General features: G+C 39.5%; 2 protein-coding genes and 1 long non-coding RNA gene across 3 annotated transcripts in view; all 3 read right to left on the bottom strand.

The window, feature by feature from the left end:
• LOC129453658 (uncharacterized) overlaps window positions 1-27,880 on the bottom strand; it is a 203,946-nt gene that overhangs the window by 26,098 nt on the left and 149,968 nt on the right. The window lies entirely within an intron of this gene.
• LOC129454225 (uncharacterized) lies at window positions 11,248-12,132 on the bottom strand. The gene is made up of 2 exons (XR_008647784.2): window positions 11,976-12,132; window positions 11,248-11,722 (listed from the first exon to the last, which is right to left on the bottom strand). It is a non-coding gene; the product is annotated as an uncharacterized lncRNA (long non-coding RNA).
• On the bottom strand, window positions 20,983-22,716 carry LOC141359599 (uncharacterized). Its single transcript, XM_073862315.1, has 4 exons — window positions 22,414-22,716; window positions 21,734-22,081; window positions 21,451-21,660; window positions 20,983-21,200 (listed from the first exon to the last, which is right to left on the bottom strand). The coding sequence occupies exons 1-4, from the start codon at window positions 22,457-22,459 to the stop codon at window positions 20,983-20,985; spliced, it is 822 nt and encodes a 273-aa protein (XP_073718416.1). The 5' UTR covers window positions 22,460-22,716.

A 27,880-nucleotide genomic window follows, 5' to 3' on the forward strand; every position in this document is an offset into this window, starting at 1 on the left:
TCAGGCGCCCACGCGATCAACCGGCACGGACAATCAAAGGCTGGGGGGCATACTTTCTAGACTAGCCATTAAATTATCTCGTTCCCCCTTTTCTGTAACATATAGCCTACATGGATAAAAAGGGCCTAATAATATTTTTATAAGCTAATGAAATAATTTCAGCATTAATTTTTTTTTTTCATTAGGCTATTATTTTTGGTGCCCCTTCAGCACGTGGTGCCCTACGCACAGCGCGTGATGCGCGTTATGGAAGCGGCGGGGCTGCAAATGAGTTGCTGATATAAATCACAACCAGGAATCCCTAATAGAAGAGAAAATATAGGAATGTATTACTCTGAGAGAGAGAGAGAGAGAGAGAGAGAGAGAGACCCAGATGCAGGCTTTGCATGTACAGATACAGTACAAGGTTTATTGGGTACAAAAGAAAACCCAATTGGTGCCTAAAACACCTAAAGGCACCAACAAAGACAGATGATAAACAGAATAAGACTACACAAAACTATGACAGGAACTACATGAATGCTTAACAGTAAACTTGACAATAACTTACTAGACTAGCAGAGTACACATGTGTAAGAACATCAACCCCTTCAATACGATACAAATTTGCATCCGATCAACCTCAATCGTATTGATTTAGGTGTTTACATGAAGGCTTTTATTTGTTATATTTTTTTGGTCAGTTTTGTCTTTATTAAATAGTGAGGTTAGGAGAGGACAGGAAAGTACAGGGAGGAGAGAGGGGTATGAGATCAGCAAATGACCACGAGCCGGGAATCGAACTCGGGTCACCAAAAGTGCAAAAGCACCACATGTTGGAGCGCTGCCCACTACACCATCAGCTCCGACTACATGAAGGCTTTTCAATACGATTACAAACAGACGTATCTAGTGGTGTCTCTCTTTCTTACTCTGTTCTCTATACTATCAGGTAATATCTCATACACATTTGAAACAGTTCATTGTATTATTTACCATTTCATGCATTTATAGTTTAACCAATTCAAGTTTTATTTCACTGTTGTTATCTCCAGCTTGTCTTTACTTACACTGTCAGAAATATTACGTCCTATAAGTATTTACATACCTCAGATGTATTAATATGTACCTTTGAGATACTTATATGCACTGTTTAGGTAAAAATAAAGTTTACTTTTGAAAGGGCACTGCCCCGGTGACAGCTGTACATTTTCTTGTTTGAATAATTAAGGTTTGTACTGACTCTTGTCTTATAATATCACTGTCTTAATGCAGTAAACAACACTGATACTTTTCCCAAATGTCCAACAACCACAAAACTGTCATCTACTCAAAAGTGTTCATACCTTGAATGTGTAACAGCAGGATCAATGATGAGAGTCTGAATTTCATGATGTAGTTTTGTAGAAAGTCACATAAGACCCAAAACTCTTTTCTTATTCCTGAGAGAAAATAAAACATCATTGTGACGCTCAATTCATCAGACAGTTATTACAGTAAAATAAAACACAACTAAAATGATTGTTTTTTTAACATTTCAAAGATTCAATACAAATAAATGTGTATACATACGTGCTCGTGGAGATCTCTGACTTTAACCGGTTTGTAAAGTTGTGTCATTATCTGAAGTTGTGGTAGATCATTTAATGATCTGATTATCGTACTCAAGCGGATGTTAAAGAAAGACTCTCCTTCACTTTTAAACACTTTTCATAGCACAAGAAGGAGGAAAGCATTTCATAACATGCCTGAATTTTACAAAACTATTCTTATCTTTACGTGTAGCTGGTATTTGTTGGAGAGTTCTGTAAACAGTGACGTGTTTACCATTTTGGGGGCCTAAGGAAAGTCCAAGAAACTGGAGCCCCACATGCCCCAACATTGCCTGAAGGGTTTTCATTTCAATTGCACGACAGTAATATTAAGTATATAGAATTAAGTTAGACATATAAAAACAGATTTATTTTATTTTGGACTGCTTAACACAACATGGTATAAGACAAAAAAATCTTGGTTTAAAAAATAGAAATAGTGCCCATTGTCCTTTTCAACATGATACAGAATTATTCTCTTTAAAAAAATAAAGGTCTTGGTTAAACCTTAAGCTAGTAGTTCCCAAAGTTTTTCCACTGGCCTCCTTTTGTACAGAAAAATATTTTCAAGTCCCTCTCAGATCTATCCTTTGCTTGCAAATTCCTTATAGTATGTATTTAAAACAATGTAATTTATACACTACTGCAACTTCAGTTTGTGATCTTACTAAAAAAACTAAATAAGAAAAAACGGTGAAGCATTAGATTACGATTCAGACTGATCTAACAAACTGAACTAACAAACACCAGCAATGGACGTTGTAAGTTGGTTATTGTCTGGATTTGTAATGGGAATCACATAACTCTCATTTTCATATTGCAGAAATAAAACAAACTTACTGTGAGATACAACAAGCATATAGACGCCACTGCCTGCAAAAGATGTCTCTTATCTTTACTTCATCTTTTATGTCTCCAGCAGAAAAAAATCTAATCATTAATCTTCATCTTTTTACTGCTAGCGCTCTTATTCTTGAGCAACAGTCTCAACTCCATTCACAGGACAGATTATGTTTTATATTTTTATAAACCTGTTCCTTTCATTACTAATAAATGAGACAGAAATAATCTGCACATTTTTATATTTACATTGAACTTTTGGGGAAACTGAATGTAATTGTTTCTTTGAAATTGTAAAACCTGTAAAAAGTGTTAAATGGAGCTGATAGTAACATATTTAGAAAATTGTGCGTGCTCGCTTAGTCTACGAGTCCGTAGGGTGTCACATCTTTAATTTTTACGCTTCGAAGTGTGCTCATCAGCGCCCCCTTTGCCCACTTGATGCTGTCTGCAGCAGGCTTTGCGCACTTTAACAACCCAGAAGCCCTTGCGAAAGAGCAGTCAGACCAATCAGACGACAGATACATAACACAAATATATATATATATTTTATTCTAAAGACAGATTAAAAATGAGTGTCGTGTTCTTGAATCAGCATAAAAACTTGATCGGCTTTGCCACAAACCACCCACTTAAACAGGATGAGAGTGTGTGATAGACATCTCTGTCCAGAAAACCAGTTTATACCAGCTTCAGTTTAATACTAGATTAGACTGGTAAGCAAAACACATCATATCAGAGACAACGTCTCGGGTTACGTAGGTAACCCTGGTTCCCTGAGAAGGGAACGAGACGCTGCGTCGCCATAGCAACGCTTTGGGGAACGCCTCGGCGTGACTGATCTGAAGCACGTGTAACACATAATCAATAATTTGATGATTGGATATAGGCTGGATGCCGTGCGGACCAAGGGTATAAGAAGGCATCCCACACAAACACACTCGCTACCAGTGCCGAAGCAAGTGCCTACAGGGATGCAGGGAGTATGGCATGGAGACGCAGCGTCTCGTTCCCTTCTCAGGGAACCAGGGTTACCTACGTAACCCGAGACGTTCCCTTTCGAGGAACTCGAGCTGCGTCGCCATAGCAACGCTTTGGGGAACGAGATGCCCACGCTTCCATACTACCAAATGCCTGTAGCGTGTATAACTGAACACAGTCAAGGCAAAGAACCTGGGACCCTAGAGGGGTCTAGGTCTAGACCATAAAATCTGACGTAGGTGAGCGGCGAAGACCAACCGGCCGCATCACACACGTCAAGAGAGGCGCCTGACTCTAAGGCCTTAGAGGCAGCCATACCCCGGTTAGAGTGGGCCCTCACAGCAACAGGTGAGGGTAAGCCCTGATGTTCATAAGCCAGTGAGATAGCATCTACTATCCATCTGCTCAAAGTCTGCTTGGTCGCCGGTAAAACCTTTTCTGGGTGAACCAAAGCAAACAAATAGCTGCTCGGACTTCCTCCACTGAGCAGTCCTGTGAACTTATGTGTCCAGTGCTCGCACGGGACACACCAAATACAGCTTTTCTTGGTCCGTGCTCCTGAAGGGGGGAGGACAAAGGGCCTGTAGAACAATGGGCCTCTGCACATTGTTCAGCACCTTGGGAATATAACCTGGCTTCAGGTGTAAAAAAGCCTTAGCCATCCCAGGTGCAAACTCCAGACATGTCGGAGATACTGACAGGGCCTGAAGGTCCCCCACTCGCTTAAGAGAGGTAATAGCAGAAGGAACAGTCTTAAGGCCAGAAACCTATCTGGCGAAGTCTCAAGTGGCTCGAATGGAGCTAACGAGAGCCCTTCCAGCACAAACGTTAGGTCCCAAGTAGGCACCCTAGTGCCGCTAACAGGTCACAACCTGCGAGTGCCACAAAGAAAGCGAGTCTACCCACTGATGAGCCTTCCACAGGATTATGGTAGGCAGAAACTGCTGCCGTTAAACCTTAATGGTGGAAGGAGTAAACTCATCAGAGAAACGCTCCTGCAGAAACCTCAGAACTACAGCGACAGGGCAGTAAACTGGGTCTGTCAGATGAGCTGAACACCAAGAGGTGAACATTTCCCACTTAAGGGAATAAAGTTGCCCCCTGGAGGGATAAACACAACCACGGGGGAAAGCATACAGACGTAGCCTCGGCCATGCCTGTACCATGGAAAACCACAGTGGGCAAAGTGTGGTCCTGGGATGCAAACAGATCTACCTCTGTGCGTCCTAACGTTTTCCAGATGTGGTTCACCACATCTAGATGAAGTTTCCACTCTCACCGGAGATGTCTGTTGTCTCGAAGGGGCATCTGCCACATTCAGGTGGCCTGGTATGTAGACTGCCCTCAGAGAGTCCAGAAATGTATGGTAGGCAGAAACTGCTGCCACCTATACCTTAAAGGTGGAGTAATGATATGGTCTCCACAACCTCAGTTAGTAGCATGACATTCTTCCAAAGGAGTATGGTAGGCAGAGACTGCTGCCACCTAAACCTTAGGGTGGAAGGAGTTAACCCAGCAGAGATATGCTCCTGCAGAAACCTCAGTACCACGTCAAGGGGCAGTTGACTGGGTCTGTCAGGTGAGCTGAACACCGAAAGGTGAAGTTTCTCTACTTTAGGCCATAAGCTTCCTCGTTGAGGGAGCTCTGAAGTAATCATCTGGTTCCCACAACCTCATTTGGGAGCATGAGGTCCCTCCAAAGGAGCATGGTAGGCAGAGACTGCTGCCACCTAGACCTTAAGGGTAGAAGGAGTTAAGCCAGCAGGGAATTGCTGCTGCAGAAACCTCAGTACCAAATAAACACAGCAGTTGACTGGGTTTGTAAGGGGAGTTAAACACCAATAGGTGAAAAATTCTCCACTTAAGCGCATAAAGCTCTCTCGAGGGTTGTCCAGACGAAATATGAGGTCCTTCCAGAAGGAATACGGAAGGCAGAACTGCTGCCACCTATACCTTAAAGGTGGAGTAATGATATGGTCTCCACAACCTCAGTTAGTAGCATGACATTCTTCCAAAGGAGTATGGTAGGCAGAGACTGCTGCCACCTAAACCTTAGGGTGGAAGGAGTTAACCCAGCAGAGATATGCTCCTGCAGAAACCTCAGCACCACATAAACAGGGCAAGTGATTGGGTCTGTCAGGTGAGCTGAACACCATGAGGTGAAGTTTCTCCACTTAGGGCCTAAGCTCCCTGAGAGAACTCTGGAGTAACCATATGGGCTCCACAACCTCAGTTGGGAGCCTGACATCCTTCCAAAGGAGTATGGTAGGCAGAGACTGCTGCCACCTAAACCTTAGAGTGGAAGGAGCTAAGCCAGCAGAGATTTTCTCCTGCAGAAACCTCAGCACCACAACAACAGGGCAGTTGACTGGGACTGTATGGAGTAAAGTATGGTCTCCACAACCTCAGTTGGGAGACCTGAGCATGCGAGCCTGGCCCCCTCAGAGGCCAAGCTGACAGCTACCAGATCTCTGGCAAACTTCCTCCAGAACTTCTGTGAAAGAGTGATTGGGGGAAAGAAGAAAAAGCCATATCAGGCAGTGTGTGGTGTCCTGAGACTCAAACAGATCCACCTCTGCATGTCCAAATACTCTCCAGATGTGGTTCACTACATCTGGCTGGAATCTCAACTCCCCGTGAATGGGCTTTGCCTTACAGGGCATCTGCCATATGCAAGTGGCCTGGGTCTAAACTGTCGTCAACGAGTACAGTTTGTCCAGAGACCACAAATGCTATTATCCCAAAATCAATAATGTTGTGATTTTGGCCCTATCGGCCTTCCATAACTGTACTCTAACCTGTAAGGGGAGATGTGTCTGTTCTCAGCGTAACACGCCAGCAGCGCACACCCAAAACAGTCCTTAGGATAGAAACCAAGGTTTCCTCCACACCACCAGAGCACGCAGACAACGATGCATGACTTTGATTGCAGACCTCCTTAGAGATTTATTTAAGAAACCACCGATGTGATGTCTGTCTAGACAAACACATGATGGCCCCTCAGGTCTAGAAGGAAATGGGAGTCCAACCCATACCACCATCATTTCCAAGGCAATTTCAGTGCCATAGCCGATGATGAGTTTCAGCGATTTTGATCCTTTTGGCTTTCCATAATCGCAACAACCTGTGAGGGACGCTTATGTTGTCAGCGTCACACATCGACAACGCGCACCCAACACAGGACCTTGGGACAGAAGCCATGCTTTCTTCCTGTTACTACAGCACGCAAAAACAGTGCGTGACTTTGATCATGCGAGACGGGTTTCCCCTCGGGGAAAACCCTACCGTGTTGAATGAAGACATAAGCTCTAATGTAAGGAATCAGTCCTCGGATCTGATTAAATCACAGTCTGTCTCAGTCACAGGATAGGACTGAGCTGCATCATTGAACAATTACAAATCCCTCCTTTTGAAACAATAAAGCAATGGCTGTAGGTCATCATTTCTCTCATGTGGAGGTTCTACAGCCTCCTGCACAAGAATGTATACATGCTCCCCACTGGAGCCGGCTGTATGCAGTTCCACCAGTGCAGGTGAAGATTTATTGCAGCTGCCTGTGGTACTACGCACAGCAGTGAGTGTGCCCTGCGAGGGCACTGAAGGCAAGCAGGCACCATAAATGGGGTGTGAGCTGCTTCGCTTCAATAAGAAATAGTGAGTGTCACGAACCTCAGCGGATGAAGGACTCGAATCGTAACACAAAAGATCATATCTTGACGGCGCACCAGCGGACGATCAGGAGAATAAATGCTGTGTACAGCTGTACAAGCAACACTCAGGATAAACACAAAATCACTGGTTGACACAGCTCACACAGGCTGTGACAAGCAGATATACATACATAGCCTACACATACAGGTGTAGAAAGTGTAAAAATATTATTATTTTCATTATTATGTGTATGTACATACATATAATACCTCCATACTGTAAGAAGAGAGGAGGCTTCACGTGGAGACTGCACGTTTAGCCTTAAACAGTAGGCGGATTATGAAGATGGTTCATCTCTCCAGAGATAAATAGCTGAAACATATGGCTCTCACGCAAGGCGCCTTCCCGATCCGGCGAAAGAGAGAGAGAGAGAGCGGACGTTACGTGCAAGCAGAGATACCGCCGCCTGCACGAAATCATATGGCGACTCCCACGAGTGCAACCGCTGCTGAGAAGCGGGATCGCAGCCGCGAGCCCAAGCTTCCTAGAGAGCGAAAGCCAGATGTCATGGGTGTAGGCGGGGATACCGCCGCCTGCACGCAGGAGTGCAGTCACCGCTTTGCCGCGACAGAAGCGGGACCGGATCCGTAAGGGCGCGAGCCCGATATATCCTTCTCTAAGCGCGAAGCTGGAGCGGAACACGTGCACGGGAATGCTCACAGTGCACACAGCCAGGTTTCTCAAAAGCCAACTGTGCGTGCTGCGCTCTAGACACATATACATGTGTATCCTTGTCTGTGATATCGCACCGACAGGCAGATACACATACTTGAACTTCATAAAACATACTTCAGATTTATGCAAACGTACACGCAGTCACTTGCTGAGGCACTAAAAGCGAGTGTGTTTGTGTGGGATGCCTTCTTATACCCTTGGTCCGCACGGCATCCAGCCCACATCCAACCATCAAATTATTGATTATGTGTTACACGTGCTTCAGATCAGTCACGCCGAGGCGTTCCCCAAAGCGTTGCTATGGCGACGCAGCGAGTTCCTCGAAAGGGAACCTCAAAAAAAAGTGTAAAATTCACAACATAAACATCAGTTCATGACATTTCAAAATGTTATTTAATTATTGTTTAACAAAAGATAAATAAAACAAAAATGGAAAAGGCTCTTATGATCAATAGCATCACTGGATGTAATGTCAGTCTGTTTTCTTTACATGTTAATAAATTCAACCTCACTGAAACTCAACCTGTGCAGAGCAGCTGACCTTATTATCCTTACACTCTGAAGTGACATTTTTTAGGTATTTTATTTAAATTTATTTATTTTCTTCAATTTTATTTCAGTGAGATTTATTTATTTAAAGTTTGCTTAGATTACATACGAACGTGTAAACTTTATTGTTTGTTTCTTTAAGAGACATGAACTTGGACAAATACGGCCGTGGGCAATTAATTTCTACATCTTCAGATTCTGTCGTCATGTCTTGCTCCATCACGGCATTATAACAGAATAGATGTGTCGACTTTTCCCAGACGATCTCCACAAAGACGAGTGACAGAACAATAGATGGCAGTAATGATCAGTTTAAATTTGTGATTTAGTAAGAAGAGAAGAAGATGCTGCGCTGTTTAAAGGGCCGGTCACACTACACTTTTCATTCCATTGACTTCCATTCATACTCAAGCGAATGCGTCAGACCGAAAACGCAAACTTGTGTGACGATATTTCACAAGTCGCTGCATAGCAAAGTTCAAGTCAAAGTTCTGTGAATTCATATCATGTGGAGCATTGTGATCAGTACAAAACTGGTACATCACTGTGTGACCTTTCTCTCTACTGAAAAATACAAATAAATGAAGCAAAAGATCAAACTGATGAGCTGCTCCACACAGCAACGTCTGACCAAAGTGTGACCGCGGCTTAAATCAGCCTGTAATGCAATTATTCACATTTTCCCCAAAATAAGTGTATTACTAACAAATACTTTAATAATGAATGGACTTTGCACATGCCATAATGCACAATTGATGAACCACAGAATCATAAAACCCCCTCGACTAATTCTAGTCATAAGATACCCAAAAAGATTGGTCGCAGTCTGGAGCTCTTCGTGCCCCCTATTGCCCAATCCGTCTATGAATAATTTGGCACTAAGTAAGAAGCTCCTAATCAGGGCGTTGTTGTAAGCAGTAAATTACATGTAAAGCGTCTGTGAGAAGACAACTTTGTGGTTACATTCTGGCCTCTCCAGCTTGTCTTTAACTACACTGTCAGAAAAACTGTGTCCTAATATGAACTATTTACATACTTCAGATGTATTAATATGTACCTTTGAGATACTTAATATCACATGTTTAAAAACGTTAAACTTTTTTTCCTCAACTAACATTTCAAATAAAAGATAAAATGCATATAAATGTGAATATGCGTGCTTGTAGAGATGTCTGACTTTAAGCGGTTTGTAAAGTTGTGTCTGAAGTTGTAGTAGATCATTTAATGATCTTATCTCATTTTCTCGTACTCAAGCGGATGTTAAAGAAACTCTTTTTGACACTTTTCATAGCATAAGAAGAAGGAAAGCATTTCATAACATGCTTGGACTTTTCATATTTTGCCAACTATTACATACTATTATATTAAAAGTTAATTTATAGCTGTTAATTATTGCTAAGTCCTGTAAAAGATGTCTCTTATCTTTACTTCATCTTTTATGTCTCCAGCAGAAATAAATCTAATCATTAATCTTCATCTTTTTACTGCTAGTGCTCTTATTCTTGAGCAACAGTCTCAACTCGATTCACAGGACAGATTATGTTTTATATTTTTATAAACCTGTTCCTTTCATTACTAATAAACTGAGCTAGTAATCTGCATATGTTTTATACTCCACACGACCAGCAAACCGATGAACCTCACGCAGATCCTTTAGTTTCCAAGCATTAATATTTAACAAATGGATTATGTTTTCTCTACTGTATATCTAGTGGGATGTGAGTATGAAGAGTGAATATCTACTGTTGATCCCACTAAAGCACAAACTCTTCTAGAGGTGTAATTCACACCCCAACAGCTACAAGACATAAAACTTCAACATTAGTCCACTAAGGTCCTGTCCCAAATAACGCACTTCTTGTGGACTTTCGGTCTCGTGGCCTTAAATTGTGCATGCTCCCTTATAGTCTACGAATCCGTCGGGTGTCCCATCTGTCAATTTTATGCTCTGAAGTCCACACTGCTGCAGGCTTCATCACTTTACCCAGAAGTCCTTGTGAAAGAGCAATCAGACCAATCAGACAACGGATGGGAGGAGTTCTCATTGATGGGCAACTTCTCTTCTTATTTTCAGCATGACGCTCAAGTCTGTCCCAAAATACGACTCTGGTGCACCGTTGTGTACAAGGGTCCCTAAAGTCTGCACTACATGATGTCATCAAAGTTTGGACTCTGAGGAAGTCCACAAGTTCAGGGTGTGTCATTTGGGACAGGGCCTCAGTGGAGCCGTCATCTTCTATTGTGCTGCAATCATGTGACCGCGTGTGGTGTCCATTATCGATGATGCACGACACATCTTGATATGGGAATATCGGATCTGTCCGCTTACATTGCGGGCATGAATGCTTGTATCCGATTCATATCCGATTTATTTCCACATATGAAGGCCTGAAACCGCTTAGAAAATATCTGAATTTATGCACTTTATTCCTGCTTACAAATATCCGATCTGTGCCGCATGAGGGAAAAATCATAATGGAGTCACTTCGAGCAATGCAATGTAAATGCGGCCTATCAAACAACAGACAACAAAAGAAAAATAATTTTTGTAGCTTTTAAAAGATTAATTAATTTATGGAATGAAGACAGTTTTTTTATTTTTATACTGTTAGACTTTATTTGTAACTTTGTTCTTTTCTATTTTCATATGTTTTCAATTTCTTGATTTATTTTTATTTCCCTTTTTTGCTGATCCAAAATTATTTAATCCGTGACTCAAAAAACGTAATGTTATCCGTTTAACCTTTGTAAAATTATGTAATTTGAGAGTAGTTATTAAGATCCACCCTAGTTCAATAAGGTCCTCTCTCAGTCTGGCCTCACCACTGATTGGTTTGTTGGGAGAATCCATTAAGAGTCACAGATGGGACAGTGTTGATAAAAAGCTTTCACAACAATGAAAAGTTCAAACAGGCCTAAAAGTGTCACAAAAACTTTTTTTTATTGATTTTAACATTTAAACCAGTTTTTAAAACAGTTACTGACCAATCAGAATAAACTATTTATATGTATTTTTTATGTTTTTATCTTTATTTAACCAAAAATTATTTTTCACTTGTTTATTTTTAAAGAAGCAGAAAATAACTGACAAATTATAAACCTAAATGTTTGGTGTTTACTGTCAGTATCCTTCAGCTGATACAAGTTACGCATTCGTCTCCCGTTGCATCATGGGAAATATGAGTGAACGAGTGTACATCGAATGCACCCTCAAAATCAGAGTGCATTGTGGGTAAAAAGTAGTGAATGAATGTAGGGAATGAAGTTGTTCACTCAAGTTTCGGACACCACTACAAAATGGCCGACACCCGATATAGTGCACTATATAGTGGATAGGGAGCGGTTTCAGACACAGCTATGGACAGACAGCTGATCTACTCACAGACCTGCAACATCTAACAATGACAAACACACAGAAAGAGATCATGTTATAAAATCTGACCATTAGTTTATTGTATCATAGAAGATTATAAAGTATTTCTCATCTCTTTTTGTTTTTTTTATCAGTTTTGTTTTTAGATGAACTCAGTTTACTCATGCTGATGACAAAGCTGTGGTATCAAAAGTCATACTCTTAAAATCTGAATTCATATCAGAATATTCACTGTATGTTATGCAGTTTTGAGTTTTACTTGATATTTTTCTTACCACATCCACAGAGCTTCAATGATGAGAAACTGAGGCAGAAACACCAACAGAGAGAGAAACACTGAACTGTCCACTGCTTCATTTGTTTTGTCTATTGTATCTAAAAAAAGACACAAACTCAGTTATATTCAGAAAAAGCAGAACATTCAGAATTTGACTTTTCTGTGATTCTCAGATTTCAGTCTCACTGCAGCCGTTATCACAGCGCTACTCAGCAAATAACCATCATGACAGCTGTGTGCATATTTTATAAATAACACAAAAGTTCTGAATGATGCGCTATGCCGTTCAGTGCCACTGGCAGCGCTAAAACACTTTCACTTTTGGTTGTGTTAGTACATTTAAAGTACATCTAGAAATAATAATTCCACCTTGATTGTGTTTCCTTTTATTCTCCAGTAATGATGGTACACAAAACAACACGGCACACCGGCACCTGACTTTGAAACCTGCAGAAGCTGCGCCAGTGACTTATTTGACTTATTAGGCAATAACTAACCAAGATGTGTTCTTGTACTTGTAATTTTGACAGACCTGCTCGCTTGAACATTTCTGTAATTTTGTAGCATTTCGCTGCGTCTGTGGCCAGGGCTATTTTATCCGTTCTCTCCTCATCCATGCGTTTGTGCTCCATTTTAATTGCACAATTGTTAGATATAGCCAAAGAGGCAGTCCGTGGCTGTCGTTTGGAAATGTAGCATTTTGAAGTAGACTCTGTCTGACTAAGCTTGCGCTATTTAATGTGCACATCTGGTGTGCGATACCTGCGAGTTGTCCTACACAGACGTGGTGCATAAGAACATGTTAAACAATCATAACACAAGCACACCGTATCTTTATTATAACATTTATTTAACCGCAACAATGATGGGATAGCTGTTTATTGATGAATAGATCGCAATTATACATGTCGCATGTTAAACACATGAAAGTAAATGTCTTTTAAATATTTATATTTTATACATATTTTAAGAAAAGGCTTTGAAATGTTTAAAAAACTCAACAATATACCGTGGGCAAATTTACCACCCTTTCATTTTGTTAGTGGCCCCTAAATTAAACTGCTGCAAAAATGTATCAAATGATTTTTTTTCCGTTTTTTTTTTTTTTTTTGCATAAATTTGTTAACCAACCTCAGTACTGATCAAAACTTACAAATGTTTACAAAAATTCCATGATTTTAACTCTTTACTTACCAAGTTTATTAGTGGTGTCACTAATTTAGGGGGAAAAAACACACACAAAATGACTGATTTTCAATATAAAAAGTGATTGTAAACTGGAATTTCTTTTACCTTTTTCACAGTCTTGGGCATGTAAAAGATTAGTAAAAACATTGGCTTTGAAGCATTTTTAGTTTTTGTGAAGCATCAGATTTTTTTTCTCCTTCGTTTATTGTTGGTGGCCATTTTTGCCCCATTGACTTCCATTATAACAACACCTTATTATCATGCATTTTTGATTCTTTGTGGTTTTTCCTTTTGCAAAAAGGTAAAATTGGTCATTTTTACTGTTGATCACCATGTGGCAAGATTAATGGTGTCACATGGTGATCAACAGTAAAAATAAATAGTGTAAACATGCACAATTTGCAAACTATTACACTCTTAAGAAAAATGGTTCTATATAGTACCAAATAAGGGTTCTTCAGCTTGTAACAATAGCAGCACCCTCTTTGGTACTATATAGAACCCTTTTTTAGATGGTTCTATATAGAACCTTGCCTTGAAAAGTGCTACATAGAACCTCAGTGGTGCTATAAAAAACCCTTTTCATTTATTAGCAGTCAGGAGGGTTATTTTGTTTATATTTTTGTTTTTTATTTATAGCACTTTACACGGTTTAACAGTTTAAAAACAGAACCGCAAGACATCAGAAAAATACTTTTATTTTCACGTTTTCATTACATGAGATATACAATAATAAATATGTGCATTAAAATCAGAATCATTGGCAAAGACAATCATTCTAAATAGACAACAATAACATGAAATTAATAAAATCATGACAAATGCAACATCAAAACATGCAAATGATAATAAATACTGAATATTAACATATTATGACATTACATTCAGATGTAAACACTTTAGCACAAACAGATAGATGGCATATAAAACAAATGAATAGGATGTTAATAATACATTACTAACTGTAAAAATTAAAGTCAATAGGATTGTGTCAATGTTAGAATCTCGCCAAAAAAGTCCATATTATTTTGTTTGCTGGGTCATTGTACAGTACATACTCCATCCAATGTTTAGTCAGATAAGAGTAAGATAAAAGATGGCCGCTATTGTCATGTTGATCTTGAGACGCAGGCTGTGATTAACACAGATCTCATCACCTGGCTGTGGTCATCATCATACAAGGTTGAGCATCAGGCTGAACAAGACTTGGATCTGTTGGAGATGGGAGAAAGGATAAGACATAGAGACAAAACAAGTTAATATTAGCCTGGAGTTTGCTTACATACTGTGTGTAAAACATGATTTGACAGAAGTTTTATGATTCTGCTCAAGCTACCTGTTTTGTCAGAAAATAGGTGAATGGTTGGCGAGAGATTTATTCATAAATTGAATAAAAATAAACCACTGTTATCAAGTCAATGGCCGACCTGCAAAGCTTAACTCATGATCCACCTACTACAGATAGACAAAAATAATAAGTAATTCTGATATTACATGTAAATGTGCCACAAGATCACACAATCTCCAAAATGTTTAAACAGTAAATAACTATTTTTTTAATGCCAGCATTGAAAGAAACATGCATATAATCACCTTTAAAAACAGGATGTGTCTCCCATATCAAGTGGTCATAAGCACTGCCTTCACTCCCAGCAAGATTACCTCACATATGAAATCTCTGAAATATCAATAAAAAAACTAAACACATGTTGTACCACATTCTTTTCATAATTAGTTTAATAAACGTAATGTTCAATATACATGTATTCGCTTTTTAACACTTTAACAAATCATTATCCTAAGTGTTAAAGCAGAGTCCTCTAAATATATCATTTAAAAATTAATGTATGAAGCTTACCTGTTATAAAGGGAATGAAGCTTACAGTATAAAGTTTACCTGCTATAAAATAAATAAATTACAATAAGAACACACAAAGCTTCAATTTTCATAATGTTTTTAACAGTAAATGATGATTATTTTCCTCTCTTACCTGTTTGTGTTGTTAGTCTGCAGGCGATTCAGCAAGACTGATGATTCAGGGCTTTTACAGGTGAAAATAATCAGGAGGCAGCTTGAAAATAACTGACTAAATTTAAAATCAAAAAAGGAGGGAACTGAAGAACCCTTTCTTGTCAAGACAAAGAACCATTTCGGGAAAAAATGGTTCTTCAGTAAGCTATGGTTCTATATAGAACCTTTACCATCATTTCAGAACCTTTGAAGAACCATTTTTCTTAAGACTGTATGATAAATAGCAATAATCATGTATAGTGACATTATAACAGCCAATGTTATGAAATAATGCAACGTACACAATTAACTTTGTCATAGCATTTTGTAATGTTAACATTACAATAAAAAACACAAATGAAATTAAACAGTAGACATAGACTACAGACTGTTTACTTGTGATTTAGCTGCAATCATTTAAAAAACGTTATAAGTCAGCAAACACGGTAGGCTACTTTATTGTTATAGGCCTACTCTACACTTGAAAAAAACTTATTATCCTATTACCATCATCTGTAGTTTAGTAGACTATGCAGTAGCCTAATATTTGTATGAAATTGTGAAACATTACCTGGTCATTATCTTTAGAGGTGTATATACGGTTTCATCGGACGCACGTGACACACGTCTGGATCCGAACCTTACTTCCGGTTTCATTTTTTTAATGGTCTGACTAGTTGCTAAACTGATCTCTTCAACAAATGCCTCGTCGAAAATAACAAATGTTTTGGATTGTTAGGTATCTATGTGTTGTTTTTTTGCTTGTTATATAAATAAACTACGTTTAAAGAACAGAGTTTACTGGAAGTTACGCGCAGACCGCGACAGCCGCTTGTTTATGTTGTTACTACTGAAACGGTCTATAGAGTGGGGGTGGGAAATTACGACAGTTGCAAGTATTCTCCAGAGACTCTACGGAAAATGCATAGAGCGCCTTTAAACATTAGATTTTTACCTTTTTGAAATCCATCCAGTCCAGCAGGACCACTTTTCGCATAACTTAGCCAAAAATAACCAAAGAGTTTTTATATTTAACCCTTGTGTGATGTTCGGGTCTGTGGGACCCGTTTTTAATGTTTACTGAAAGAAAAATTATGCAATTAGTTGTTGTTTCAACCTCAGATTCATTGGCCTTGGCTCATTTTCTATAAAGAACATAAAAATAATCAAATTTATAATTACTGTACACTGTGTACCCCCCTACACATTTATATTACATTTGTGGTGTTCGGGTCCACTGGACCCAGGGTTAATAAGAGTGTAAAAATTGAATGTCCTATGTAACTTCACTCTGTTTTTCTCCTTCCTGGGACTCCTGTGAGTGCATAAGTGTGTTTGTATTTATGTCTGTACATATGTGATGGATGCATATCAGAGTTTTGTCATTCTACTCTTGCTGTAATGACGCAAGGATAAAACATGTTATATATCATGCATGAACATTTGTCTGTACCCACTGTCCAAAACACTTTAACTTCTGTCTAACAGGAACCATTCTACATTTTACCATTATCTCTCTTACAAAAAAATCCATAGTTTTATTGTAGTAAAAGAGTAGTAATCATGGTTATTTGGTATATTGGTTACCATTTGAAAAACCATGGGTTTACCACAAAACCTATGGTGTGTGTGTACCTGGTATTTATCACGTTGTGTGGACCAAATGTCCCACAAAGACGTGTGTGAGAGAGAGAGTTAATAATAGAGAAAGTAAAATATTATCCATGTAATTTCATCATTCTAATATGTGGCCAGTAGCAACACATTGCAATGTGTGTGGACCATAGATGGACACCGTATATGTGTATTAAATGCAAGAAATGCATACACAACCCAGCTACAAATTAAAAATATGCTTATTATGTGTTGTGTTGGCTGGCATGAACAGGTTAAGTATTCAGTATGGATGTTGTCTTATGATACGGCATGTGTTCAGTTGGGGCCTTGTGCTGTGTAGACTGACAAAAATGTGTACATTTTCAAAAAGTTCAAAGATTAAACATCAACAGTGATGAAAATTTTTGTTTCATTTATACTTATTTAAGATAAACATGTTTTCCCCCCAATATCTGGATCAGAATCACTGATCTATATAAATGACTGGATTGCGCATAGAACGCTTGACGTAACTGCGCGAGGTGAAGCCAGCGCAGAGTTCGAGCCGCCATCTTGGTATACCCAACCGGCAGAGAGCGTCATTGACTTCCATTCAAAATCATGATCAAAATTTACCCCCTTTACAGCATATCAGTTACAAAAGGTTAATTTTTATGATATGTGTACGTTAATTATTTGTTAATTCTGGTGTTATTTGCAATGTTTATGTTTTAATCGGGCAGGATAATGGATTTATAAAAAACCGTTAATGTGAGTGTGTCTGTTGCATTTGTTAATGACACGGGTATAAATAAAGTTTTTTTTTGACATTCAGCTACACTGTGACGGTCAGCGTTATTTATCTAAATAAGTTTAGGTAACTTGTAAGTTTAGATAACATAATTACAAAACTAGCAAATTATTGCATGCACATACGGTACAAAGCATGATTATTTATTTAGATTTCAGAATGAGCACGTTTATTGTCATTAATACTAAATATGTTGCGGTCTGTCTGCTGATCTGATACTGTAATGAAGATGAATGTATAATAACTGATTAAAACGCAAAATGTACAACTTTCAGTAAATAACTATTTACATGCTTTGGACGTTTGTGTTGTAATAATGTACAGGGTAACTTCACATATAAAAACGAAGACGGGTAAAGTGATGTTTTATCATTAAAATCTGATAACGTCCATTGATTTAATAGAACGTTTGGGTATACCAACATGGCGGCGCGGTGGCTTCACAAGTGTGACGTCATGCGCAATCCAGTCATTTATATAGATCAGTGATCAGAATACAATTTTCTTCTTTTGTTTTATATTACCACAAAAACGAATGGCGCTTTAGTTTATTAATAGTCCTCTTCCAGTGATAAATGACAAATATTAACCATAAATTATGTCTATGTTACTTGCAATAAGGCTAAAGTAAACATCTGTAAACAATATTACATAAATTTGTATGACTGTATTTGTTTAAGAAACTAATAATGCTCTGGGTCCACTAGACCCACAAACATCGTCTTAGTAACAAAAATATGAACACCACACAAGGGTTAAAACTTGTCTCTTCTGTAGTTACATTGTGTATTAAGACTGACGGAAAATTAAAAGTTGTGATTTTCTAATAAAGCAGAGATCAGGGAGCTTGTCAAATATCCACTCTGAAGCTGAAATCATTCACCAGCATAGAACTGCGCATTCACGCTCTCCTTTACCCCCCAGTCACATTAGCTACAAGCGACAGAGACAGAGCGACAGGCTACCATTCGTTTTCAATGGAAGTGGCCGTTTGCCAGCGACAAGCGACGAGCTCGCCGCTGCGCGAGCAAGGCGGGGCCAAAATAGACAAGCAGGCTATTTTATGCAAATGCTGAGCGACGCGACAAAGCGACTGCCAATCGGAGTGAAGGAGCAGCGTGACGTAGGTCTGTGGTCGAGTCTGAGAAAATAATTCAAGATGGCGGAAAATGCATATTTATGTATATATCTGATAAGTTTGGCATTTTATCTCATATATTTTGTTACTTTTATCTAGAAATAAATACTTTTACATCCAAAAACACTGTTCTTGTAACTTAACAATACCTCTAAAGTGACTTTTGATACCGCTTTGATAAACTAGCCAAGGAACGCCCATCAAGCGAGTGCGTGTCGCTCGGTGTCGTTCACTTTTGTAGCTAATGTGACTGTAGGGTTATAGTCTTATTATAAACAAAAATGCATGCGAGTGGTTTCTGGAGAGAGAAATAATAAATAATACGCAAACTTTAGACGCTGTGTAGAAGAGAAGGCAGGACCTTGCAGATGTCGGCAAATCATGGCAGTGTGAATGAACAAAAATCAAACGATCCCAGAAAAGTCCAGGATGCATTTTCCGAGTATTTTTCGGAATGTGTGTGAAAAGGGCTTAAGGGGAATATTTTCTGGCACTGCATAATATCATTGTGCCTCTTGCAGTCGTGTTACACTAAAGTGTTTCCTATAACTGACACAATATTAATGATCAGCTATGAGTGCTGCACAATGAAAATTAAAGTAGCTCAGTGATGATGTCATAGCTGTAAATAAACCAATCAGCATCAAGGACAGAAAATCTCTTATATAATTTCATCAGCTGTATGATGAGATGTTGTGTTACCTCTTACAGTACAGGAATACTCTTGTAGCTCCTCACTGTTGATTGAGTCCAGGTACAGCTTGTTTAATAATGTCAATCCATCTGTTACCTGTTGTCCATTCTTATACCAGATGTAAGTATGTTTGCTATCCAAAGTGCATTCAGCTGAACAGCTTAATATCACTTTTTCTCCATCTATCACAGGGTCTGGACTGCTTCTCACTCGTGTATCTGAGATTTCATATAAAAGAGTTCACATCAACTACTTTTCCAAGTTGGGCCCAGTAGCGGAGTGGCCATCGGGAGAGTCGGGACTTTTCCCGGTGGGCCGGTAGTGTTTTGGGGCCGCGCGATGGCCGGCCCGGTCTGATAATAATTATACGTTACGTCGTAATGATTACGAGTTAATATTAGCAAAAGTATCTGGGGCCGCGGCAGCCTGATCTGCGGCCGCTTCCCGCTGGTCAAACTGTGCAGCCTCTCTCTCTCTCTCTCTCCCTCTGCTCAACACAGTAGGCTATAATACAAGCGATCGCTCAACCCGTTCAGCAGGTCAAACCATGTCTAGGATTTTCACAAATATAGGGGGATCAGTGAGCGGCCCCTCACCAAATGGAATAGCCCATCTGCCTCTGATGTAAAAAGCTGCTGAACACACCTCTTTTTCCTCGTCACATTTTGGGAATCTAACTTTGCAGTATCACATTTTATATTTCCTACTATTAGATTATATTAAGAGACGAGAGTATTCAACTTGAATATATAAATATCCTCACAACATTATTATTTCTCAAAACTTTGACAAAAATTATTTTCAAATAAACTGTATTCTTACAGTTATTCAAAGATTATTCCAGATATGATTTGAATATTAGACGAGATTATATAATATCTACATATAAATTAACATTACAGCATAATGAAATTAATAAAAAGACAAGGAAGCAGGATTGGCATGTAAATTGTATTATTATTAGCGGGAAAAAAGCAATATTACTGAAATAAACTCTGAGGTAATGCGCCAAACACGTTAAAATAAATAAGCAATAACCGTGAAAAAAAAACATTATTATCTCTCAAAACTTTATATGACAAAATTATATTTAAAGGAAATATTCTTACAGTTATTCAAAGATGCACAAATTATTCCATATTACTCCGTTTATGAGCACATTCATCTCTGGTCTCGCTCTGTTATGTAATAGCTGATTGAGGCGCGCATCTCCGTCTTTCAACCAGGTATCATTTTACTCATTTAGGAAAATTAGCCATGATAAAATGATTTAATTATTATTATGAAAATGTTTTTTTGGGGGGGGCAAATTGATTACGATTTGTATTACCCTAGTTTTACTACAAATAGGCTACGACACATTTTTTTTACCACGGAGGGCCGGTGGTATACGAAATTTCCCGGTAGATTTTTTGGTCCCACTCCGCCCCTGGTTGGGCCTCATATTTTAGATTCAGCTCATTTGATAAAGCATGGCCTAAATCTCTTATCACAGTCATGTTGATATCAGACTCCTACTCGAGCTATAATGTTTCAGTATAATGAGTGCTGCACTACAGAGAGTTTATTATGAGCAGTTACCTGTAACAATTAGATAGACTCCACGATAACCAGAAACTTTATCTGATGTGTTAGTGATGATGCTGAACTGATATCTTCCAGTGTCACTCATGCTGGCATTTTTCATTCTCAGTGTGTTTCCCAGATACTCCACACGACCAGAAAACTGACGATTCTTACGCAGATCCAAATGAGTTAATGGCAAACGCCAGGATGTTTTCTTTACTGTATATCCAGTGGGATGTGAGTATGAAGAGTGAATATCTACTGTTGATCCCACTAAAGCACAAACTCTTCTAGAGGTGTAAGTCACACCCCAACAGCTACTGTTAGAAAGACCTGAAAGAGTCACAAAATACTGCTGTAACATTCACAATCAATTACAAACACACTCATACTGTATATGAATCAACAAGAAAACTGCAAAGTTTGATCTTCCATTTTAATTAAAATATTTTATAAATGTCAGACTCACACACAGATGAAGAGGACTCTGAAACAGGCTCAACGCAGGAATAACTGTCAGTGTTTTCACTGGATGACACAAATATGCTTTGGTCGTCTGTTAAATGTTCTCCATTCTTGTACCAGCTGTACTCATATTCAGATGTTAAAGGGCAGGAGGAATCACAGCTCAGTTTTACTCGCTGTCCTGTAGATTCAGGATTCATCTTCACCTGTAAAACTAAATAATCAAAATCTTACATTAGATGAGAAATGAAAAGAGTTTAACTGGACTGATGAGAATGTAAATGTACCTGTGACTGTTAGATTGACTGTGACTGAGCTGAGATGTTTAACTCCATCCTTCATAATGATCATGAGCTGATATTCTCCACTGTCTCTCTCTCTCGGATCTCTTATTGTGAGTCGTGAGTAATCTTTAGTGATCCTCTGATCCACTCGTCCTGAGTAATCTGAATCTAAAGTCAAATCTTCAGGTTCATCTTTGTTTCTCCAGTTTGTTCTCTGTTTCTGACTGAACCAGAACCCAGTTTTGATGTTGATATTTGAGTAAAGGCACCTCACCTTCACCAGTCCCCCCCTTACAGCACAAATATTCTGTTTATCACAGGTTACATCAAAGTTATCCAATGTTAGGAACCCTGAAGAAGAAACCGTAACATTAATAATATTTGTAGCTTATCTGTATTTAACTTCATTAAAATTACAGAGCGAGATGAGAGATTCAGACAGTCCTGTAAGGATATGAACCCTGATTCATCAATTTTGTTCTCAAATATAAATCTCTAATTTCAGTTTTAAATATACAAACTCACTTTAAACATTTTAGAGACTGATCCAAACGGAGAATCCAGCCTTTGGAGTACAGCGATGAAAATTAAATTAGACTAAACTAGTTTAAAATCTGACACACTTTTAACAAATATATAATGAATTGAAGTATTTCAGTATAATAACAAACTGTGTTTCATACCTTGAATGTGTAACAGCAGGATCAGTGATGAGAGTCTGAAGTTCATGATTTCTCTTTGTAGAAACTCACATATACCGGCTACAAAACATTAAACAAGAACTTTTCTTACTGCTGATAAAAAACACAATGTTAGTTTGACTGTGACACAAAATTAATTCATCTCTTATTCAGATCTGCCTCTTTACAGTAAAATCACTAACACACAACTGTTTTTAACTAACAATAATTAAAATAAAAATATTTTATTTTCAAGTTGCATATAATAAAACAATAAAAACATGCATACAAACACTTTGTTGTGCAGTTCTCTGTCCATGCATCAGTGGTTTTTAGCTGTATGTTTTCGCACTTGTTAAATTATCTGCTGATCTCAGTTCCTTTCATTGTGAAGAAAAATCTCAGTTCCTGCTACTGTCATGAAATAGGAGAGGAAGCAAATGCAAGTAAAGATGTTTATTGAAAACAGAGTGAATTGATAAATGATGACAGCTGAGCGGGTGACACGGGCATGAGAGGTGGCCAGCGTGGAAACAGATGAATCCGGACGGTGATAATCCAATATAAATCCAACACCTACACGAGAGCAGGAACACAGCAGACTGGAAACACACAGCACGAGACCTCACTGACTTCCACAAACGATCTGACAAAGGACATGAGAACTGGGTGAGTATATATAGGTGAGTAAATGAGCTGCAGCTGGAGCGAGTAATGACAATCAGGTGCCCCGGAGGTAAGTGCCAAACACGCCCACTACACACACACACAAGCACAACACAGCCATGTGAATCAGGAAGGAAACAATGCATTCATAAACCGTGACAGTACCCCTCCCCCTAGGAACGCCGCCTGGCGTTCCCAGACTCCTTTACCTGCCGATTGAATTCATCGATAAGGGAGTGATCCAGTATGTCCCGAGCAGTGATGCCACAGTTACTTTGAAAAAGTAATCTGATTACTGATTACTGATTACTCCTTTAAAAAGTAACTAAGTTACTTTACAGATTACTTTGTTAGTTACATTCCAGTAGCTGCCAACACCTGCACTGCCTCAACATTAAAAATGACAACCGGTTTTGCTAACACTCACTTTATTGGAAGTGCATTTTTAACAGTAACGTCAACAATGTATCTCCTGACATTTTAAGTTGAACTGTTGTGTTTTAAAAAACTAAAATATATATATATGAGTCTTTCTTGACTTCACTTAACATAAATAGGGGTGAGCAGGGGCCATTTTCAGAAAAACTTAATTTTAAAAGTTAATGTTTTAGACAGAGATATATTTTTGTTGTGGTCAATAACTCACAAGTGTGGTCTATCAAAACCAGCTGGAATTTTGAACAAATGTAAAACGACTTCTGTATAATTTCACTTTAAACAAGAGTAGTGAATTGTTACTTTTGACCTTGACAGCAGGGACAAAAGTAACACACAGGTGGGTCAAAAGTAACACAACAAAACATGATAGATTTTTGTGTTACACTTGTTTTTATTAAATATATATTACTATGACCTCTTTAATATGTAACTGCAAACTTATTTTGTCATTTATCTTTGTAAAAAATAATTAAATTACATTTTTATTTTAAATTTCAGTTTTATCAAATGTTTCAAAAGCAACCAACAGTACAAACTTAAATTGCTGAGACTAAAAAAAATTCAATAGTTTAAACACTATGAAAATAAAATTAAATCAAATTAGAATAATATCAATTTTTTACCATATTATACACAGTATTAGCAGCTGGACAAAACTAACAAGTGTTACTTTTGATCCGACAGGATCTACTTACTCTATAAACTCGACTTACTTTTATTTTGAAAAACGGAGAAGTCTTCAGGATGTTATATACTAAATACCTTGTAGATTTATCAGTATTGTAACACATGAAACGAGAAACACAACGCGTTGTAAGAAAAAAAGACCGCTTTTGGAATGTACTTATCATGGTTGAAAACACAGTTCTGGATCTACACGTGGAAATCGGTGAGTAAATAACGCGATATTTGTCAACTCTTTCAGAGGTTATGTGCTAATATGCGGTCATAGTGAGATTTAGATGTTATCAGGGCTCGGAGAAAATCGCTTTGTTACTTTCGTTCTTCAACTCTCCCACACTTACTGGTTTTGCACTGAAGTCCAGCTTTTGTTGTTTGGGTAGTGGATGAACTCCTGCTCACTGCTTCGCATCACCGGGTGGGACTATGTGGGACTTGCTCTTAGTTTGACTGTCTGTGCCGTGCTGCGACTCCAAAGGTTTTTTTTTTTAATTTGACGTAGTGTTTTTGTAGCTGCAACTCTCTTCTCTCTTCATTGTACGTTGTTTACGTTTGTGTCGCTTACACGTGACCTGAATTGTCCTCGTGCTGAAAACGTGACTTGTCGCACACCTGACTTCACTTCCCGAGACGCAAGAAGAAATATACAAGAAAATATATATTTTACTAAGGAAAATTTCAAAAATAGTAACGCACAGTGACTTGGATAAGTAACTTTAATCTGATTACTGGTTTGGAAATATTAACGCGTTAGATTACTCGTTACTAAAAAAAGTGGTAAAATTAGAGTAACGCGTTACTAAGTAACGCGTTACCGGCATCACTGGTCCCGAGCAGGAACACAACTTCTCTCCTCCGGACCGCAACCTTCCCAATCCACCAAGTACTGAAATCCACGTCCCCTCCGCCTAGAGTCCAGAATACGATTTACCGAATACGTGGTCACCCCATCTACGAACCGAGGAGGGAGGGGGAACCGGGGTAGGCGGATTAAGGCGTGAAAAAAACAGGTTTGATTTTGGAAATATGAAAGGCGGGATGTACTCTCTTGTACGCAGGAGGAAGACTAAGGCGAACAGTCACTGGATTAATGATTTTAGTGACCTTGAACGGCCCAATGAATTTAGGAGCTAACTTATTAGATACAGATCGGAGAGGAATATTCTTGGTAGAAAGCCACACTCTTTGACCAACGACGTATTTTGGAGGCCTAGACCGGTGGCGATCGGCTTTGGCCTTGGTGCGCACCCGCACCTGGAGTAAAGCCTCACGGGCTCTAGTCCACGTGCGACGACACCTCTGAACAAATGCGTGAGCAGAGGGGACCGTGACTTCGGATTCCAGCCTGGAAAAAACAGGTGGTTGGTAACCTACACTACACTGAAACGGAGATAGGCCCGTAGATGATACTGGTAAAGTATTGTGGGCGTACTCCACCATAGAGAGTTGTTGAATCCAGGATGAAGGATTCTTGGAAACCAGACATCGCAACATTCTCTCCAAATCTTGGTTGGCTCTTTCGGTTTGACCATTGGTCTGGGGATGAAACCCAGAAGACTAACAGTCGCCCCTATTAACTTACAAAATTCTCGCCAAAATTTGGACACAAACTGTAAGCGATGTAAGCGAAAGACGTGGTGTACGTCAATCAACGCTGTCTCCTTGGCTGACGGCAATTTGGGCAAGGGAATGAAATTAGTCGCCTTCGAGAATCGGTCCACCACGGTCAAAACAACCGTGTTGGCCTGGGAGGGCGGTAACAAAATCTAAAGCGATATGGGACCAGGGTCTCGAAAGGACAGGCAGCGGTTGAAGTAACCCATCAGGAGGTCGATTGGAAGTCTTACCACTGGCACAAACCGAACAAGCCAAAACAAAACTGAATGTCCCGAGCCATACGTGGCCACCAGAATCGTTGCTTGACCAAAAATCTGGTTCGACTTACTCCAGGATGACAAGCAATATTGGAACAATGACCCCACTGAATAACATTGGACCTTAACCTCTCCGGCACAAATAAGCGGTTCGGTGGACACCCGGACGGAGGCGTTACCCCTTCTAGAGCCACTTTGACTCTCGATTTGACCTCCCATACGAGTGTGGAGACAACCATCTTCTCTGGTAAAATACACTCGGGAGTAGACAGGCGTTCGGAACGATCAAAAATGCGTGACAAAGAATCGGGCTGTATGTTTTTGGAACCTGGACGATACGAGAGAGAAAAATCAAAACGACCGAAAAAAGTGCCCACCGAGCCTGCCTGGAGTTCAGTCGTTTAGCAGTTCTAATATATTCCAAGTTCTTGTGATCGGTCCAAACAATAAAAGGTACCCTGGAACCCTCTAACCAGTGGCGCCATTCCTCCAATGCCAACTTGACTGCCAGCAACTCTCTATTGCCAATATCGTAATTACGCTCCGCGGGAGATAAACATTGGGAAAAAACGCGCAAGGGTGCATCTTGTCGTCTGAGGAAGAGCGTTGGGATAGCACTGCTTCTACCCCCACCTCTGACGCATCGACCACGAACTGACGTGAAGGATCAGGGGCAATGAGAATAGGGGCTGAAACAAAGCAACCTTTCAGTTTGGCAAACGCAGCCTCAGCTGCGTCTGACCACCTGAACGTAGTTCGTGGAGAGGTCAAGGTGGTCAGAGGTGCGGCTAGTTGGCTAAAATTGCGAATAAAACGCCGGTAAAAATTGACGAACCCCAGAAACCTTTGCAGGGCCTTACGGGAATCTGGACTTGGCCAATCTACCACAGCCTTAATCCTTTCAGGATCCATATGCACACCCTCAGTAGAGATGATGTACCCCAGAAATGGTACGGAATGTGCATGAAACGCGCATTTCTCCGCCTTGACAAAAAGCCCATTCTCTAGCAACCTCTGAAGCACTCGTCTGACGTTCTGCACATGTTCCTGGAGAGATGAAGAAAAAACCAATATGTCATCCAGGTAAACATATATGAACTGGTCAACCATATCTCGCAGCACATCATTGACGAGTGCCTGGAAAACTGCCGGCGAATTAGATATTCAAAATGGCCTCTAGGGGTGTTAAAAGCAGTTTTCCATTCATCCCCCTCCCTAATGCGGACCAAATGATAAGCGTTACGTAAATCCAATTTTGTGAAAATGGATGCTCCCTGCAACCTCTCAAAAGCTGAAGACATCAACGGCAAAGGATAAGTATTCTTAACCGTGATGTTGTTCAACCCTTGGTAATCAATACAAAGTCGCAGAGAACCATCCTTCTTCCCCACAAAAAAGAACCCCGCCCCTGCTGGAGAAGAGGAAGGGCGGATGAACCCGTTTGCTAGAGAATCAGAAATGTATTTCTCCATAGCCTCCCTTTCGGGAATCGAAAGCGAATATAACTTGCCTTTAGGCGGAGACTTACCTGACATTAATTCTATAGCACAGTCATAGGGACGATGCGGAGGGAGAGAAGCAGCCCGCGACTTACTGAACACTTCCTTCAGGTCATGGTACTCTGCGGGCACATTAGATAAATCCACTGCCTCCTCCTGAAACACAGACAAAGGCACAGACGAACAAGCAGAAACAAGACAAGACTCATGACACTTTACACTCCAAGCACACACTGAATTAGTTTGCCAGTCCACTTTGGGGTTGTGTAATGTTAACCAGGTATGTCCAAGTACAACAGGAGCCAGGGGTGA

The sequence above is a fragment of the Misgurnus anguillicaudatus genome, chromosome 23 (genome assembly GCF_027580225.2).
Source record: "Misgurnus anguillicaudatus chromosome 23, ASM2758022v2, whole genome shotgun sequence".
Classification (NCBI taxonomy): Eukaryota; Metazoa; Chordata; class Actinopteri; order Cypriniformes; family Cobitidae; genus Misgurnus; species Misgurnus anguillicaudatus.

What these genes read in the sequence shown, in the direction of transcription:
- LOC141359599 (XM_073862315.1), bottom strand. Translation starts at nt 22,459, where the DNA reads ATGAACTTCAGACTCTCATCACTGATCCTGCTGTTACACATTCAAG. An exon ending in CCTGCTGTTACACATTCAAG is followed by an intron (nt 22,082 to 22,413) that starts GTATGAAACACA and finishes TTTCTTCTTCAG; the next exon opens with GGTTCCTAACATTGGATAAC. An exon ending in AGTCAATCTAACAGTCACAG is followed by an intron (nt 21,661 to 21,733) that starts GTACATTTACAT and finishes TTGATTATTTAG; the next exon opens with TTTTACAGGTGAAGATGAAT.